This window comes from Gymnodraco acuticeps, unplaced genomic scaffold (assembly GCF_902827175.1).
Source record: "Gymnodraco acuticeps unplaced genomic scaffold, fGymAcu1.1, whole genome shotgun sequence".
NCBI lineage: Eukaryota > Metazoa > Chordata > Actinopteri > Perciformes > Bathydraconidae > Gymnodraco > Gymnodraco acuticeps.
In genome coordinates, this window is record NW_022992193.1 from 2,155,674 (window position 1) to 2,174,437 (window position 18,764).

Sequence of the window (18,764 nt, forward strand, 5' to 3'; positions counted from 1 at the left end):
GTTTCCCACATAATTGTTCAGTAGGGGAGGTTAACAAGGAAAGGTAAACGGCTGTAATCTGTAAGAGGGATGTCCATGTTTCTAAGCCATTTCCTGTTGATGGGAGTTCAGAGCCTTGGCGTCCATCTGCTCTAAATTAGCACCTACGCAGGGAGCACTGAGATCTGGGCAGCAGTGGTGAGACACTGGGGTTCAGAGCCATGAAGCTCCAGCAGGAAGAAAGCTAGCTTCATGAAAAAAGTCCTACAGTAGAGGATGAAAAGTAGATACTGGATGAGGAAGTGAGATCTGTGACAAGATGGAAGTTTTAAAAAGCAAAAAAAAGCATAGGCACTTTTCTAGGTTTATGTGAGGAAGAATAAGCAAAAAATGCCTTTCTGCCAGAACAAAAACTGTTTTAATCCCCCTCGATTATCATCCTGACTCCTATTGTGTCAAGATGGTGACAAAATAGATAATTTATTCATATCAAATCATGAAAAACTTTAGTGGATCCTAATGTATCGGGTGTGGAATTAATCTGTGGATTCCCTAGTTCAAGAAAAAACAAACTTTTAGACAGTTTTTAAGCAGCGACTAAGGCCAAAATGTGGCCGGAAACGCACTAGGTATACTCTCGTTTTTAGCCAAGCATATTTCTGGAAATGCTACTAATACTTTAGCAGTTCAATGCAATTCAGACTTGTGAAATCTCAACAACAATAAGAGGTCTTTGAGCAAACAGTCATACATTAGCACAACAATTATTTGGCTCAAAACATTTTTGATCTCCCAACAGGTCTTTAATTAGAAATAATCCCATCCACAATCAATAGAATGTCAATGATTCCCAATTCCATCTCTTTGAAACACCAGTACACATGACGCAGGACTAATCCCGAGGCTATTGGTTAATCCAATGATGTTTCACTCCAGATGTTGGATTGTTTCTCCAGATAAAAAGTGGGAGAATCAGCAGATAGTGGTGCTTAGGCTTGGAGGAAAGACGACACACTGAGGAGCGGAAGTTTCTGGAAGTCATCAGAGACGGACAGGGAAGAGGGGGGGGGGGGGGGGAGGGCAGCTGCACATGACTAACTGCAGGAGGAGGATGCCACAAATCGCATGCACACAAGGCCACATATTCAAATAGACTGTATGCATTAAAGTAAAGTAAATGCATCAAGAATACAATTGGGGGCCGTGAAAACATGTGAAAAGACGTCTACAAAAACCCACATCTTTGGCTTGCAGGTCAGGCAAACATGCCGCTTGATCATGCCCAAGTGTAAACACCAATAAACAAGAAACAAAGGCGTCGTGACTTGGAGTCAACAGCTGTCGAGTCTTATGGGGCAACTCTGTGATTCCGGCAAGGCATGGGAAACCGCGCTGTCAGTAAAGCATCCAAAACAAGCAAGCCGAGAACTTTTCCCCTCCTCCTCCCAAACCACCCAAAAAAGAATGAGTCATGGTAGGAGGCTCAGAAACAGAGATGATTTTTGGCTGCTGTGAACGAGGGAAAACTCAGAACACCCCATGGGAAATGAAGAACGATGTGTTATGTTTTGACATATTTTTTCAAATTGAAAACAACTTTCAACTGCTTCAAAAAGGAACATAGAAATAGCTACAAATCATACTTTTCAGCGGAGCTACAGTAAAACACACATCTTTGTTCCACCATTCTATTGACTACCATTCATTTCTGCACCGTACTGCCTAACAACCTTGACTTTAAACGGCTGATTAAAACTATTATTTTCCAAATTATTTTTGTTTATGACATGTGCTGTTGCCAATGAGGAAATAATGTAATTATATAGGACTCTGCAACATTCATTTTGTCCTATTTGTATTAAAGTAGATACAACTCTGGTATGGCCCTTTAAAAAAGGAACTACCACAAAGCAGGCGAGGAATAAAAAGCATCAAGCGCCAAAGAGCCCGTTCTGTTTGACAGTTGATTGATCATGTAGTAGACACACAACATAAGTATTCAATCAACTCCAACAAACTACCTTTTAAACTGCGTTTTAATAGCAAACACAATCCCTCCGTGTCTTCCCTCCGTCCACAGGAAGCATCACGGCAGCGCTTTCACCTTGAGGTACTCTAAGTGCAGGCTATTAGTGTAAGTGATACAGCCATATTGTGGTGAGAGAGAGAGAGAGAGATACGAGCTTGGAGAGGGAGGCAATAAGATGAGAAGGGCCCGTATGTGCTAGGCCAGGTGGGAGAATCTCTCGCCAGCGTCCATTAACAAAAGAGGAAGGAGTGAAGAATGAAGCTGGAGTTATTAAAGAGCAGAGCATCCCAGCTATAATGCGCTGACATGGGGGTTGGTGATAATGACTGCATGCACTTGAGGGACTCAAGGGTGAGGTCATTCTTCATTAACTTACTCGACATTTACATTCTTGGAGCCAACTGCACTTCAGTATGTCTCTAAGATTATTTCTAGGGCATCTGTTATAAGCCCTTATGTGCCATAGAAAAAAAATCATGAACAACAAGAGTGAATTTGTCACGTTGGTTGACTAAAAGTAATCAGAAGTAATGCTTTAAGCATGATTGGAACCTTCCGTTGCTTCTTATTTCTATGTTGCATTGAAATCCAAATGGTGTCGTTAATGGTTCAATCCATTTTGACTGCACAGTTGGCGACGCTGTGTGGGCTACAGGTTTCTGTTGTGTTCTGTTATTGCTGCGGTGATAATACTTTGTTTCCATGACATTGGGATGAGTCACTATGGCTACGGCTCCGTGCGGAGACAAAGTTAAATTAAAGAGGAAGACCCCATGACTGCGATGGCGGAGCTTTACTGGCAGAGAGGGGATGTAGTGGGAAATAAAAAGCTGATGAGGTCACGCTTGAACATATTTAAAAGCAGTCATATTATTCATTATCTAGAATGTCTGAATGGCATATTCGAAAAACAATCTAAGTACATTTCTCATAAAAGGTTCAAAAATGAGGAATACAGTCAATTAATAGGAGGACAGAGTAGAAAATACAAAATAATATTGGGGGCTTCTTTTACCTCCACTACAGTATATAACATTTACAAAACTTTGGGAGCAATTCTTAATATGTTAGCTTTTGCCTTTGACTTCCTGTCCTGAGCCATTTGTTATCCATACTGGGTGGAAGTGATGACACAGCGAGAGCGAGTGCAGGTAAATTCATCTGAACGCGACACCTAGCATCATCAGCAGTCAGGAAGCCGCCATCACCAGCCCCGCAGCAGAGTGACATGGTCTGCAATGCAACCGACACACTGTCACTTTTGCTTTCCACACACACCAAAACAGAGCCACGTGCAGACAGAGTGATGCAGTGCAGGCTGAAGCAGACAGAGCTTTGTGTTTTCATTACTCAGATTGTGGATGCAGATTACGGAGTCTGAAGCTCCGTCCCTTTGTGGTTTAGATCACAACTGGTTCACATGTCTGTTGACGGGAATGCCGCCCCTCGCAGGAAATACTTGGGCTCGAGAACATACGAGCTACTGATGATAAAACGCATTCCGGGTCTCCCCGTTTGGAGCTATGCTGAATTAGTGCTGAGAATATGGGAGATAAAGGCTGCTGGGAGTGGGGCTTTCTTTTCCCGTTGAGTTTTCATCTGATCTGCTATGGGAAAAAGACACACAAGTGGTGCGTGAACTCCGGAGACATTTGTCACAGTTATTATCACGGCAGTATGGTGTTCCTCAGAGCTATTTGCACTTTTTTCATTATTTATTCTGGCTCAAGTTGGGGTTTTATCACATTACATCTTCTCAGAGAGATTAGGGTACTAAATATTTCTCAAATTTGTATCGTAGTTAATTGAAAACTTCACATCCCTAATCTCTTTTTATGCTTTAAGAAAAATAGCATTGATTTTATCTTCCTGACAATCCGTTTTAGTTTATAATCCAATTAACTTCAAAAAGGCATTTATTTGCTTAAGAGGTTTTGAACTACAACATCAACAACTACTTGAGCGGATGAGACAAGCATGAAGAGGAACTTCCACAAGTGTATACCAAAATACACAGGAGCTGCAAATCCAAGCACAATCCCACACACAAGCGGTTTACGTGCAACCACTCCGCCTGAGCAGTGTTCCCACTCAAAACAGTGGGAGCAAAACTCCAACAACTCTAGAGCTTCGTGTAAATGATGTCTGCTCCATTTGATTAGCTGTACAAAAAAGTTTTTAACAACCTACTGGGGGTGATAAACTCATCTGTACGGAAGCTTTCGTGTGAGGGGTCATGCAGAAAAAAGGGGTCTATTAAGCTAAGGACCATTGGGGGGGGGGGGGTGCAGTGTGTCTGGATTAGGGTGTAGAGGTGACAATGAGCCTGGCAAGCCCTCAGGGCACAAGGAGCTCAGGGATTTTTCTCCCTACCATGTAGCGAGCATGGACAGGGGGGCTCACGTCGACCCTCCCCTTGAGGTACAAAGCAGATGGCGGGGGATTAGCATCTGAATGTCGGCATGTATATTCACAGAGGGGGTCCCTCTCCTCCTGCTTCCCCACAGGAGCTAGGTGAGCTGAGGAAAAGACAGCTCGGGAGGGACTAAATCAATAATTGGCGTCCAATGGCGCGCAGACAAAAGAAGTGGGAAAAGCTGGTGGCTTTAGACATAAGGGATTTCTCAGCAGAAATGGCAAATTACTCAGATATGAGTTTTCTCAAAAGCTACACTTAATGTGAAGGAGGAAATATGCCAGCCCAGGAGATAGCAATCATGCTTCTGTAGACAGCGGAGATTACATCAGGACATGTACGGAGGGGCGCAGCTTTGATATTTTGGACTTTGAAACAAATATGCTGGTAGTATCAACAATGAGCTGACTTCTCTATGAAACATGTGAGGCGTTTTAGTTACTGAGGTAAAACACAGAGGACAGTTTTCCTATTCCTAAGAGGCAAAGAAACCAAACCATTTTTACTGTACAGTCTATAAAACCCATAAAAACACTACAAATAAGAGTTTATAAGGACACTGGGGATGTGCCAGGATACACTAAAGACCATGCATTGGGGAATATACACATTTCATTGCTATTTCCATTAGAAAGGGTTCTAGAGTACTTTGCCTGAATGACCGTAAACAAACGCTTTAGTATTGTGTCAGGATGCCAAGTCGCTGATTTGACAGAAAGCCATTCAGTTTCATTTTCTTCCAACAGCATGATTAGTTTAGCTTTATTAGGCTTAATAAAAGTATAATAGGTCATTTGTAGATGGTGAACGGATCTATAGATAAATGCATTTCTGTGTCTGAGGCTCTGAGCTAAAGTTTTTCAGTTTGTCACCAGCTATTGTCAGCAATAAAAGAGAAATGTTCCTTCCCAAGAGGCCATTCACAAACATCTGTTGATGCTTCAAATAAAGGCTCCTTTTTATGTCGTGATTTATGCTCTCTGATTTAACGAGGTGACCCAAGTCTTCCCACTAGACAGCCTAAACAACAGGTACAACAAAGAATAGCAATGGAAGAAAATAACAGAAAGATGCAGTTTTCTAGTCTCCTGCCTGTATCCTCTTACTACAGAGTGAGATAGAGGGTCTCTACACACTGGTGCTCAAAAGGGTCATTCCTTTGAGGGGCTGGTTTCCATGGCAGGGGTTGCCGTGGTGAGGGGGGCCCTTGATGGTTCCAATGGGGGTAGTAGGCACAGTCAACACTTGAAAACAACACAGACAGTTCAGATAGGAGGAAACTTGTGAATGGAAAGCCCACTGCAGAGAAGTATGAGGGTTGAAGACGCATTATTGTATGTTTATCCAGTATTACCTCTGCCAAGGATAGCATGTTTTTGGCTGGGTTTGTCTGTCTGTTAGCAGGATTACTAACAAAAATACTCTCCTGAATTTCAGGAACATTTGTGGAAGGGTGAAACATGGGCCAAAAAACACTGCATTACTGTTTGGACCAGATCCTGTGTTAAATTGTGGTTAAAATTGCTATGTCATGTCGGAATAATTAGACAAATCTGAGTTTCTGTGTGGGAAAGTGCATGAGAATCCCCTTCTATTTGGAAGGACAGCTTGTAAAAAGCTATCATCTTGTTTTCCAAAGCACTGAGAAATGAAATAGAACACATCTTCTAGCGCCTATACAACATTATAATTTAAGGAATGAGTCATCAATCAATTGCAGGATAAAAAAGTGGGACAACACAACTCTGCAAAGCCGAATAGGGTGCCCTGAGTTGATTGGTACATATGCCCTAAATTACATCCTTGATGTCTTTTCATTTTCTTCTAAATGTTACATATCTAAGACAGGATGTTGGATTTGCTGGTAAGTCCCTCTTCAGACGGATTCAGTAAAAACCCTTCCTGGAAGCAGGCCAGGATGTCCACAACACACACTCAGCTGCCGTGTTCCTGCAGTCCAGTTAAAAACAGACCGACATGAACGTGATGGGCCATCAATGTGCATCTGTTTCTACGTTTCACACTGGCTTTACAGAGTGTGTGAAGTTCCTATGAATCAGGGGGGGGGTTTCCATTCATCCAAAATACGGCCCTGACAAGCAGATGCACACAGGAATAAGGATGGATCTTAAGTAAAAGACATGCTCTGGTTTTGTTTAGGAATCCCCAAGCCATGAATCCCTGGAGACTTATTTCCATAGCAGTGGATTCCTTTATGCATCAGCTGAAAAACACACTCGCATTAAAGAAACCCGAGTCTGTATGTTCTAACAATACTTGGACTTCAACAATGAGGCTCATTGATTCCTCCACTAGACTTCACTCTATGTCTACAGCCGTGCGCCGTTTGCAAAAGGATGGGGAGAACACAATCTAGCCGTTTAGCTTGGACATCTGGAAGTCATAAAGGCTCGGCGCTACATAGCTTAGCCGCTACGCTAGGCTAACAGGAGGTCGCTGGCCCATTTAGGACGACGCTGAGTCTCATTAGTGGTTTCCTCCCATCGTTGGTCTGAAAAACCAGACCAATGGAACTGGTGTACACTGCTGCTTTAAGAACATCACTTTGGATACTATAACGTCTATAAAAATAGATTTTTCCAACATATTTGACACTCAATAATATTGTAGCCACCTGCAGTTTTAAGAGCTTTTCTGACAACCAAAAACACATTGTTTGTTGTCTCAATAAAAATTGATTTAATTGAAATGCACTGCAAAGCCAATAAAACACTGTAAGGCTTTTGTGTGCTGTTTACATTAAAACAGACGCAGCTGGCTGCATATAGAAACACACGCAGCCATTATATTATCCAGAATATGTCATCAGCCCAGTTGCCTGCATTCTCGGGGGCCAATTAGGGGTGTGAAACCACAAACAGCAATTTAGAGCTGGACTATACAGTATGTCATAATCCCGCTAAAACAGAGAGGCATGAACTTCCTGTAATAGCTCTGTGTGAACATTCAGCACTTTTATTCTTGGAATGTGCTTTTGGGCACCACACAAACTGATCTAAATAAAGAAAGCTTTCTACAGGACTCAAATAAGTTTGAGGCACATGGATCAACATGCTGCAGATTTGCTGAACTCAAGCCAAGTAAACCTGCAAACTGTGGTAGGCGGTTTTGCTTTCTTTGTATCTCAGAAATACACTTCTTTCCTACTCACTCCCTTCTACAGACCTCATGGATTAGCTAACATGGTTACAACACAACTTTGAAAACCCGAGAGTGGCAGAGAATATTATAGATGCCAATATCTGAGGGGGTTTGCCACTGAGTGCAAGAATGCCCTGAATGAGTGTCCTCTCTGTCGAGGGGCATGGTCCGTGAGGGATGAAATGCGACACTGGCTGTCAGAGTTTGTTTGGGAGACTGGGTGCTATTCAGACAAAGAGATTGTCCTGTACCGAGGAGGTCACAGGATCGATCTTAGCGCCTGACAAACGGCGTTTATCAAACTCAATAAACCCAGCAACCTGTTACCTAGAAAATGAACTTAAATGAGGACACACAGGTCTGCATTTTCACAGCTGTTTCAACAACATCTGGACCACAGATTGTGCAAACAACACAAATAGTTATGCCAACGTTGCCACTGCCTAACAGCTTTCCATGCTGGTGAGTAAATGTCCATCTGTCCTGTGTTTTTCCAGCATATTGGTTTGCACTGATGTCTGTTTAGGAGACACATTTTTTGCAAATATTTTCTGAGCAAGACATTGACACCTGGCTTGTTCAGTCCTTGTAAAATACCTTGGAGATTGAAAACTGGATAAGAAACAGGAAAGCACAACACCTCCATTATTTAGTTCCAATTCCTTTCTTTACTACCCCAGTTGTATTCCTCTATGCCCAACAAAAGGCTCTAAAGTGGGCCAGGAAGCAGTGTATGTGTGTGGGGATACTCCACATGCAGGTCAGTGGGACGTTTGGTTCCTCTGAATAACGTGAATAAGATTAGGTCCCTCTCACAGTCGAGACTTAATCGTGTTTTAAATCACAGTTCTGTCAGCTCCAATTAGTTACCTTGCTTCAAGCGGAGCAGAAGAGGACACATCCTGAGACCCCAAACACCTGTGACTATAGCACTGCACCTCACACATTAAAGAGATTCAAAATCACCACTTGTATAGCTCATCATGGAACGCATTAAACCAATTGCTCTCATTCACAAACAAGAAGAACTACGACCATCAACCAACTCCAAACATTGTTCCTACACAATTCCTTAAAGGAAGCACAAGCCAACATGGCATGTCTTAATTTCAGTAGAGCGCAACGTGGGTCTGTGGTTTCAGGATTTTGACGGCACACGTAACCAGAATTGACGTTGGGAAATATACTTAACGTTCCTATGTGGTGCAAGAAAGAGTATTGGGTTTCCCAGTGGTTGAAAAGAGAAAAGAGAAGTGGCTAATTGTATGGCTCACATAATTCACAGAAGTACACCAGAACTGAATTTGAGATTTAAATAGGGGGTACTCTTGTAGCATACTGTACGTGCGTAAACACACAGATATAAACCCAACCTGTTGTTTCATGATTAAGGTATTTTCAATGAATCCACCAGTGATTAGACACAGCCCAATCTGGCCTGGTAGAGGAAACAGGAGAAGTAGGTGAAACTGAAAGACAGCTCGACTGTAATGCACTTTGTCAACCTCCATTTGGCCCGAGCCAAGAAACACATAATCTAGGTTTAAATGGGCAAGGATTAATTACATGTGTTGTCGTATGTCGTTCTTTCTGCACATTATTTGCAATGAGATGTGGTTAATTGAGACCAACATCCTACCAAGATTTACCCTACATCAATAATCAATAGAAGCCTCTCACACACTAAAAGGAATGTGATTTAGAACTCCTACAAGGAAAATGCATTGGGAAAACGGTCGGAATATGCATTTTAAAGATTGTCTTTGGTTATTGCTGCAAGGCCGGCCCACTAATTGGTCATTTTGGTCTTAGATTTCATTGGTCGATAAATATTTTGTTGGTTTTTTTCATGCTGTATGACTTGTTTTAAAGAAACCTATGGTCACATCTCTGGTTATCACAATATAAAAAGTGAAGCTGTAGATTTAATGAAATAATTGATTAGTCAACTTATGCCTTTTTTAAACCAGAGCCTCAAGTTTCTAAACCTCAAACCAAGACGAAAGCTCTCTGAATGCAGGCATGAGCTGCAAACACACCTGTTTTCAAGAAAAATACGCCAACACTTACATTGTTTAATCTAATTTGATGTAAATCCAAACTGACCCCATCATGAACCAAGTGGTAGAACTCAAAATCCAACATCTACAGCTTTCATTATATTCCATGCCTGGGATCTTTTGAGACAGCAATAGGAATGTGCTTATACAAAATCTGGAGCGCAGTTTCATGCGAACGTTAATTCCTTTTCATATAAAGGAATGTTTTTTACATGAACATTTACAGCTTCCTCTGCATGTGGAGGCTGAGGTGACACTGAAAGGAGGCAGTTTTTGAGCAAATCCATGCTTAATGGAAGTCTGGACATCTATAGATCATTATCTATGGCTGAATATTGGTAATAAAAGGAACCATGGAAAGGACCTCCATTATAGCCAGCAGATGGAGAGGTAGGGTTTGTGATAAGGTGGCTCGGAATAATTGCAATCAATTTAATCGAATTCAACACAGGAAGGTTTTTAAATGCATGTTTGATGTACATCCAATGCAAGTCATGCCACCTTTTTGCTGATGCAAGCTGGTAAGGACTGCAAGGGCAACCCTAGCAGGAGAGATGCCAACTGCAAGCTGGGCTACTCCCATTTACAGTGTATCCACAAAACATAAGACAAATATATATAAGGATGCTGGGGAAATGATCTCCCCCCTACATGTTAAACCCACTGTCTGCTCACAGGTTGGTACTGCAGTGGAAAACCGGGGGGCTGCACGGGTTTCAGCACCATACAGGCGTGGACCAGAACAAAAGGCGCAGCCGGGTGCTGCAGCGGAGAGACGAGCCGGTACGCAGCGACATACACCGCAAATAAACTGATTTCAACACATTTCTTATACGTGAATACAACCGGCGCATTCCTCCAAAAATATTGACCAGAAAGCACATAGGTAACAAACACCTTGTCTAGCATTGATTCACACCTCGAAATGCACACATTGCTGTGCATCACACCATGACGCGCAGCTAAAGATGGGTGCCACATTGATTAGACACTTTTAAAGTAACCTCATAAAAAAAACTCCGAATTCATTTACCAATTATAAAGCCGTTTTTGTCAATACATGATAAACAAAGAGCTGCATCTCTTACCTGCAGGTTCAGGCTGCTCAGCGGCACTAATACACTTGTGTGTGCGCAGAGCTGTGGTGACAATGAGCCGGGCCCTCTGACCCCTCCCCTCGCACGTTAAGCTATACCGTAAATGCAGCAGTATGGGCGCACGGGGTTTTGTGGCTGCAACATGCATGACATGCACTCTCTCAATGTGATTTAAGTACATTTATGCAACATGTTTGAAACAACAAATGCATGCACAGAGTTGGTCATTAAACAGCCATACATGTGAAATGCTGCTTCATCATTAAGAGACGTCTCTGTGATGAGCAGAAATGGATGTCCGCAGTGGAAGATGAGTGCAGAGCTGAAGGCACTGGGGTGTGGCTGTTGCTGAGGAAACATGGAAAAGAAGGGAGGGAGAGGGAAACGTGGATGTGATGCCAAGGGGAGAGTGGGTAAGGAGGGGCAGGGGAAGGCAGAAAGAAGGGGGGAACTAGAAGAGGAGATGGGGGTGTGAGGGGGAGATGCATCAGTGAGCAGTAGCCGCACTTCTCTCCCCCCCAGGTGAGGCGGGTGGGGATGCTGCCTCCTCAACTGGCAGAATCACAGTCAGACTGGCATGCTGTGCATCTAACACCATATACACAAACACATGAGAATACAAATTGTATATCATTTAAAAGCTACTAGAATGAGATGCTGTACTATTCAACAGATACAACTAAAACAAATATGCGAGTCATATTCAACAGTATGTGCTGCAAATGGAATCAAATGGTTATTTCTCTGGAAGTTTTGTGGATGCTTTTACTGCCACCTACTGGTGGAAATGAGACAATGCACAAAGGGTGCTGATGCTGATCACATTCCTCACACATTCATCTCAACTTTAATCTTTAATTAGTTGCAAAAATAATAATATAATATCGGTCCAATGTTATTTTCATTGTTGACACAAAGGAAGAGAGTTCTAATTATGACATCGTTAGATATTAGTACGACATATTGGACACACAAGCAACTCTTAACACACAAGTGGCAACGTTTATTTAAATAATTTCAAGTTAAGATGAACATATTTTAATATGTATATATGTGCAGTATTACAAACTAGGTGTTTTACAGATTTTCTTATTATAAAAACACACAACAAATGGAACAATGCAAACAATTCTGAGAAGCTTTTCCTTACTTTGCCTTAAATAAAGTAACGGAGGTACTGCCAAATGTTGGATTACGTTAATTATAACCTTTTCGTATCCATACAAAGCTAATTATTTCAATATCTGAATTTTCTCAGTAATTTAGGTTATTAAAGTTTATTTGAATAAGTGTTTTATTTGTGAGAGGTAGAAAGGCTTATTTATTTGTTGTTATGATCCGTTTGACCAGGGAAGTACGCTACAGTAACATTGTTAATTGTATGTATTATTTATGTGAAGAAAAAGGGGATGCTGCTATCTTCTGATAAATGCAAGTGCTTATTAAGTCAATTTATTTGACTTTAATGTATTACATTTTTACGTCACAGTCTAGCTTTTTGATTACCTGTGGTGTTTGAATTCCTTACATACCTTTTCATATTTAAAGGTGGGGTAGGTAAGTTTGAGAAACCGGCTCAAGATACACTTTTTGTTATATTCCATGGAATGCTCTTAACATCCCGATAGCAATAAATATCTTAAGTGCTTTGACAAAAAATCCATAAAAAAACGTCATCTGTGTAAGCCGTAGTACTGTAAAAAGCACGACGAATCATCTGAGCCGGCCCGGCTAAAATAACTGGACGGCCTACCTGCCTGTCAGCCTTCCATCTGTGCACAAACTTATCTCGTGCCCTCATTGGTCATGTGCGCATTCGTGTGTGTTGGAGGAGCGGCTCTGTAAGGAAGTGGCAGATTTTTTACGGTTGTGTATTTTCAAATTCTAGCGCACTCGAGCTGGTTTCTCCAAAATGACCTACCCCACCTTTAAGTCAGCATCTACTAACGCAATCAACTACTTCTGGTTAACAATGGAGCGGGCAATGAGCTCTTTCATGATCTCATTGGTGCCTCCGTAGATGGGCTGAATACGAGCGTCGACAAACGCCCTGGAAAGACAGAGAGACTAGTTCAGCACCTTGTGGCATACCTACAATACAAACAATGTGACATTATCCCCAGAAGGTCATGTGACACTTACTTGGCGATGGGGTATTCCCACATGTAGCCCCAGCCTCCGTGGAGCTGCAGGCACTGAGTGGCCACCTTGTTCTGCAGGTCAGACGCCCTGGAGAAGACAAAAGTGATAGTAGCAACTAGGGCTGCACGATTTGGGGAAATAATGTAATTGCGATTTTTCTGACAGATATTGCGATTTGCGAAGTTTATTGTAAAATGCGGCCGTATCTCCGGCTAGGAAGGTCGTATCAACGTGCTCCCGTCTCTAGCACCCCCGCAGCCCGAGCTACGAGTGAAAGAACTAAACTTACATGAAACTATCTGAGTCAGGTTAGTAATGCTCCATCACATGTTTTACATCCATTACAGGGTGAATCTTAAACTGAAGCTTGACTTTACCATCTAGGAAAGCTCCATTGGAAGCCATTTGGAAAAGTATTTCAAAAATACTTGGCAGGTGATTGGATCAATCTGTCTATCACCTACTATCATGGGCCACTTCTGATTGGTTAACAGGCCTAGTAGCAACATGATCCAGTGTGTGCCTGAAAAGTGAGGTAATGCAGACATTCTCACCAGTATTTGGCCATGGAGGCTGTGGCGGCGTCGAGGCGTTTCTCAGAGTGCAGCAAAAGGCAGTTATCTACGAAGGCTCGGCCCACACAGATCTCAGTTTTCAGCTCTGCAAGCTTGTGTTGCACAGTCTGTGGAGTCCAATCACATCCAATGATATCATAATCAGAAGATCTCATTTATTCAGATACATTTGACAGTTGCTCCAAGTTTAGAATGAAATACAAATAGTATATTTTGATATGCAAAAATGAAAAGTTAAAGTAAAAAATGCAATAAAAGAAAAAATTCAATACAATACAAATGGTCAAAATGTCCACTCAGAGATAAAATACAATAGAGAAAAACTATATTTTATAATTCAAAATGTACTACAAAATATAGCATTAATATAAGAATATATACAGGTGGATTAGTATTCATAACATTAACTCTACTGAAGAAAATAAATCTGCTTCTAAGGAAAAATGGCAGGTAAAAAAGCAAATATTTTAGTTTGAAGTATTATGAAGGGAGCTTAAACAGAAGCGTAATAAGACTATGACAAAAATATCAACTTCTGAAATCTTTGGACATCAAGCCACAACTAAAACAATTAATCCCACACAGATTATAATATAACAAAACGTTGTTATACAGACCTGTAGGTGAGCGATAGTCTTTCCGAAAGCCTTCCTCTGCATGACATAGTTCCTGGTTTCCTCAAACATGAACTCACAGCTCGCGATGGCCATGCCAGCGATGGTCAAACGCTCCTTTCCCGGAAAAATTATTAAATTATTCACCATGAAACTAACCGGAAACATTTAATGGTTTACTCGAGCGACTGTCAAAGATTAGTAAAGCACAAGGCAAAGAGAAAGATTTGAAATGCCATTATATTGAACAAATTAATTATTATTATTGGATTTGTCATTCCAAATGTTATTTTATTGTATTATTGTTTGTATTTTGGGGATGATCATGCTTTAGTTTGTGCACCCATGACTACTATATTTGGATTTCTTTGATTTTGAGAAAATTATAAAAACTTGAAGATCCTCAGGCAATGTTTTGAGTTATAGGATTATTGTTAGAATGTAAGCGGATTCATGGAGTAGTTCACCTGGGGCAGTTCATTCATCAGGTAGTAGAAACCCTTGTTGACCTCCCCTATGAGGGCGTCCGCGGGGAGCCGTACATCCTCAAAAAACAGTTCGGCTGTGTCCTGTAAAAAAGTAAGGACAAAATAGTTAGAAGGCAGAATCAGTGTCGCTTTGCCCCTGATGCTAGATCTTCCCCAACCCTTGAGCTCCAGCACCTGGGCCTTCAGACCAATCTTCTCCAGCTTGCGTCCCTTCTGGAAGCCCTTGGTGCCGTTCTCCACCAAGAACAGACTGATGCCGTGCGCCGCCACCTTCGCCTCGCGGTTCGTCACGGCAACCACCACCACCAGGTCGCACATCCAACCGTTACTGATGAACACCTGGAAAATACCTCAAGGTGAAGTTGAGATGCACGGACAGTTTATGCTTTAATGACTCTTTCCTAGTCCTGTGGCGGTATCAGACTAAGTGAAGTTAATCCTGATACATCGGAGGGCTCTCTCGACAAAAAGCCAGTGGGATTTCTCCGTTGGATTTTGGAATATTGAAGAAAATAAGTCAAAAACACACATTTATGATACTTACACGTGTGGTCCAGCAGGATAATCTCCACATATTAACACCACTATAATAATTTAGAAGCGTAAATGCAATCTCCAGAAGTAAATAGCTAGCATTGGGGATATAAACGGAATACATCCCGGTTGCATGGCACTACGTCAACACGCTAATGAAGCTAATGATGGCTAATGTTTGGTGTAGCTAATGTTTCCTTGTCTCATTTAAACTGCTGTTTTTTGGACACGTAAAAGCTTTGGACGTTTACCAGTGGGATGTTTACTGACATATTTTATGTTATCAAACTGTGTTAAACACTGACCCTTTTTCAGGTATCTAACCCAAAACCAATTCCAAAAACCGTTGATTTACTCATAGCTTATATGTTGTATCTTTTAATATGTTGTTACCAGAGATGGGGTCGTTACTAAAAAAAAGTAATATATTACATATTACATATTACTTTAAAAAAAAGTAATATATTATACTACTTCGTTACTCTCTACATAAAGTAACTCGTTACTTTACTCGTTACTTTACTCGTTACTTTACTCGTTACTTTACTCGCAGGGCCGCCCCGCCCCTCCCTACAGGCAGATCACGCAGACTGCGGCGCACCTACAGTGTGCGCGCCACAGTTTTGCCTCTGCGAGACTCCACTTGCCCCCCCAATTACTATTGCATTAAGGAAGACATAACACAAGTCTTTCTTTTTATATGCTCTAAAATAGGCTACCAGCCACACAACAAGCTAACAGTCTGTGAAACGTCAAGACACTAATTAATGAAACCAGTTCAAGACGCATTATTCTTATCATTCTTTATGAGCGCAGTAACGGTAAGGTATCTAATTACTTATGTATTTAGAATTCCATAACTTAGTAACAGAGATGGTCAAACTAAAGTGGTAGAGACAGAATTCCTACAATGAAGCGGGACATTGAACTGTTCACCCGTGAGTGGGCGATCAACAAAAGAGAGCGAGCGGCCCCGTTGAGGGAGTTTACAGATGAAAAGACTCAGCCATGTTTATGCAGCACTGCACGTGGAGATGTGGTCTCGCAAGTCGCGCAGATTACATAGGCCTACATGTATATAAACCTGCGGCGGAAACCTCTCTAGTCTGTCAGTGAGTGTGATTATTTTATAAAAGTAACGAAGTAACGCGTATCGGGGCAATGTTAGTAACTGTAGTGTAATTACTGAATTATAAAAGTAACGCGTTACACTACTCCGTTACCGACAAAAAGTAATTTTATTACAGTAACGTGTTACTTTGTAGCCAACTCTGGTTGTTACCCCTAACGACATGTGCAAGATTATGCCTTGCCAAATGAAATCAACTAACCAGTCTTGAGGAACCTCCAATGACATATGAATCAATATTTGTTGCTGCATTGCCTATAACTTCTTCTGAAATGTTTTCAGGAACATATTTTGGTGCACTGTGTTATATTCTCATCATATGTGGCATAACATGGTTTTAAAAATCACAATCATTTCACAATTCGGTTACCTTGTTGCCATTGAGGATCCAGTCACTGCCATCCCTCTTAGCGTATGTCTTCACACCTTGAAGATCACTGAAAATAAAAAGATGGCGGGTCATCAAAGCTCCTCACAAACCTCATGTGGTTGTTTAGAAAAAAAAGAAATGCCGAAGACCTTACCTGCCCGCTCCTGGCTCCGTCATGGCGATAGCGCTGATGCATCTCCCAGCAGTCATCTCGGGGATGAAGCGTTCAATTTGTTCCTTGCTCCCATAGTTCGATACGTAGGGCATGATAATGTCAGAGTGCAGTACGAAACCCGGGCCTGAGCAGTTGGAGTACATCCTGGAGGACAAACGAATAAAGACATTTAAAAAAAAGTTTGATTTCATTATTCAATCATTTCATTTTTAAATCAACGTACTGCTCCTCCCACACGACAGCCGCAGAAAACAGGTCTGCTCCGATGCCTCCGTGCTCCTCTGGGATCATAACTCCCAGCAGGCCTTGCTCACCAGCTTTCTCCCACACCTCCCTGCTCACCTGACCGGCCTTCTCCCACCTGGCACAAGGGGACAACATTTAGTTAAGTGGAAATACTTTACATACAGTACCTGGGTCTGTGCCACGCTTCCCCCTACTCTGAGTGGTATGGAATCACTTCCTCTTGATAGAAGCGCCGGACACTTTGTCTGAAGATGTCATGGTCCTCGTTGAAGATCCGCCGGGTTCCGATGTCCATCAGGGACTTGGCGCTGGACGTCTCTGGACGGGTGTGCTGCTGCCTAGGTGGAATTTCAGTAAATGCAACCAATCATCAATCATTTTAAACACATGAGAAATAAAAGGTACTTTATTTGTTGTATAAGGGTGGGGGGGAACAGCATTCACAAACTTTAAGATTAACAGGCTATTCTTTTTTTCTTGAATTAAGACTGAAACGCTTAATCATTATCAAAACTATTTCAGACCCCCATTTTTGTTGATCCACTTATTGATTAATCGACTAATCATTTCAGATCCTGTCATTTGTTGAATTAAAACTAGAATAATTACTTTAAAAATACTATTACACTACTCAATACAATTATAACAGAAGTTATATATATTAAGTTATATAAAGCAATCATGATATTTTAGCAAGTTTACATTCAATGTTCCTGAACAAAAAATATCTAAATGACCTTACCTTACCTTAAGTTGTCACGAGTACAACGTATTAAAAAGAGACTTGGTCAAAGGTCATGACCCACTTTGAGTCGATTACGTTAGATTACAATCAATTCATATAAAGTAAATATTAGTGTATTCAGGGTTCCTGCAGGTTTCGCCAACTCAAATTTCTCGTCTCGACTACTTTCGAGGCGAGCCGCAACGCGTCTCAAACAAGCCTAATATGTTTCTCAACGTAAGCAACTATCTAAACATATTTTCACTTCAGAAGTTATAAATGATCGTTATAAAGATATATTGTACCTTGCAACAGCCACGGGGATCGCCTGTTTCGGTGCGGAGACATTCCTCAACCCCCAAAGAAACGTGTTGTTAACTTTTTTAGCAAACATCTTCTACACAGGTTCACAGTGATGACAACAACCCAAAGATCTTCTGCGTAAGGGAGAGGGCTCACTCTATAGACGCTACTGGCTCCTCCTCTGGCATGGTTAATCATTGATTGTACACATTAGGTGTAGTATTTAACATTTACGTATGAAAAAAAAGTATTTACTGTTTAAGGTAAATGTTCTATTTTATTTGTGTGTGATTTAGGGGAAATTATATGCGTCTTTGGAGAAAGTTTTCATACATAGGTTGCGGTCGAATAGTCCAAAAATCAACTCCTATCGTATATCCCTTGACCTCTGTGTGAACGTCACGGGGTTAAGGGATAGTGGATAGGAGAATTCAAAAGGATTTAGGAGAAGAGACTGCGGTACTTTAGAGAATCAACTGCACTTTCACTATCTGGCGTGTTTATGATGCGCCAGCAGACGTCATAAATGTGCGTCTGCTGCTGTGGGGAAACTATGGAAACTACAGTTTTCTATACAGCGGACTACAACATGGATGTATAATAAGAACGAGAGACTACTGTAAACTCATCTAGAGACTCTGCACCGTGCTCTGACGCTGTTGCTTTGCTTTATGAACGTGGACAACAGAGAAACATATTCTTCATGACCAAAGTTGGAATT

The 18,764-nt window shown here is 41.5% G+C and overlaps 2 protein-coding genes across 9 annotated transcripts in view; both read right to left on the reverse strand.

The window, feature by feature from the left end:
- Positions 1-11,091, reverse strand: part of LOC117539285 (microtubule-associated protein 2-like) — a 47,758-nt gene extending 36,667 nt beyond the window's left edge. For 5 of the 8 annotated variants that reach the window (XM_034205350.1, XM_034205348.1, XM_034205351.1 and 2 more), the window contains exon 1: positions 10,735-10,827. The gene's annotated coding sequence lies outside the window, so the exon portion shown is untranslated. Of the gene's footprint in view, positions 1-10,734; positions 10,828-10,984 lie in introns of those variants that run through there. The other 3 variants (XM_034205353.1, XM_034205352.1, XM_034205346.1) reach the window with 2 other exon arrangements.
- Positions 11,092-11,725: 634 nt separating this feature from the next.
- LOC117539287 (long-chain specific acyl-CoA dehydrogenase, mitochondrial-like) lies at positions 11,726-18,197 on the reverse strand. The gene is made up of 11 exons (XM_034205354.1): positions 18,046-18,197; positions 17,211-17,354; positions 16,994-17,131; positions 16,750-16,914; positions 16,596-16,662; positions 14,737-14,901; positions 14,542-14,643; positions 14,078-14,191; positions 13,440-13,567; positions 12,886-12,972; positions 11,726-12,793 (listed from the first exon to the last, which is right to left on the reverse strand). The coding sequence occupies exons 1-11, from the start codon at positions 18,132-18,134 to the stop codon at positions 12,700-12,702; spliced, it is 1,293 nt and encodes a 430-aa protein (XP_034061245.1). The 5' UTR covers positions 18,135-18,197; the 3' UTR covers positions 11,726-12,699.
- Positions 18,198-18,764: the final 567 nt, after the last annotated feature.

Excerpts from the sequence above, each read along its gene's own strand:
- LOC117539287 (XM_034205354.1), bottom strand. The coding sequence starts at position 18,134 with ATGTTTGCTAAAAAAGTTAACAACACGTTTCTTTGGGGGTTGAGGAAT. Across the intron at positions 17,132-17,210 it reads GTGATTCCATACCACTCAGA|GTGGGAGAAGGCCGGTCAGG; the intron begins GTAGGGGGAAGC and ends CCCTTGTGCCAG. Across the intron at positions 16,663-16,749 it reads ACGGAGCCAGGAGCGGGCAG|TGATCTTCAAGGTGTGAAGA; the intron begins GTAAGGTCTTCG and ends TTTTATTTTCAG.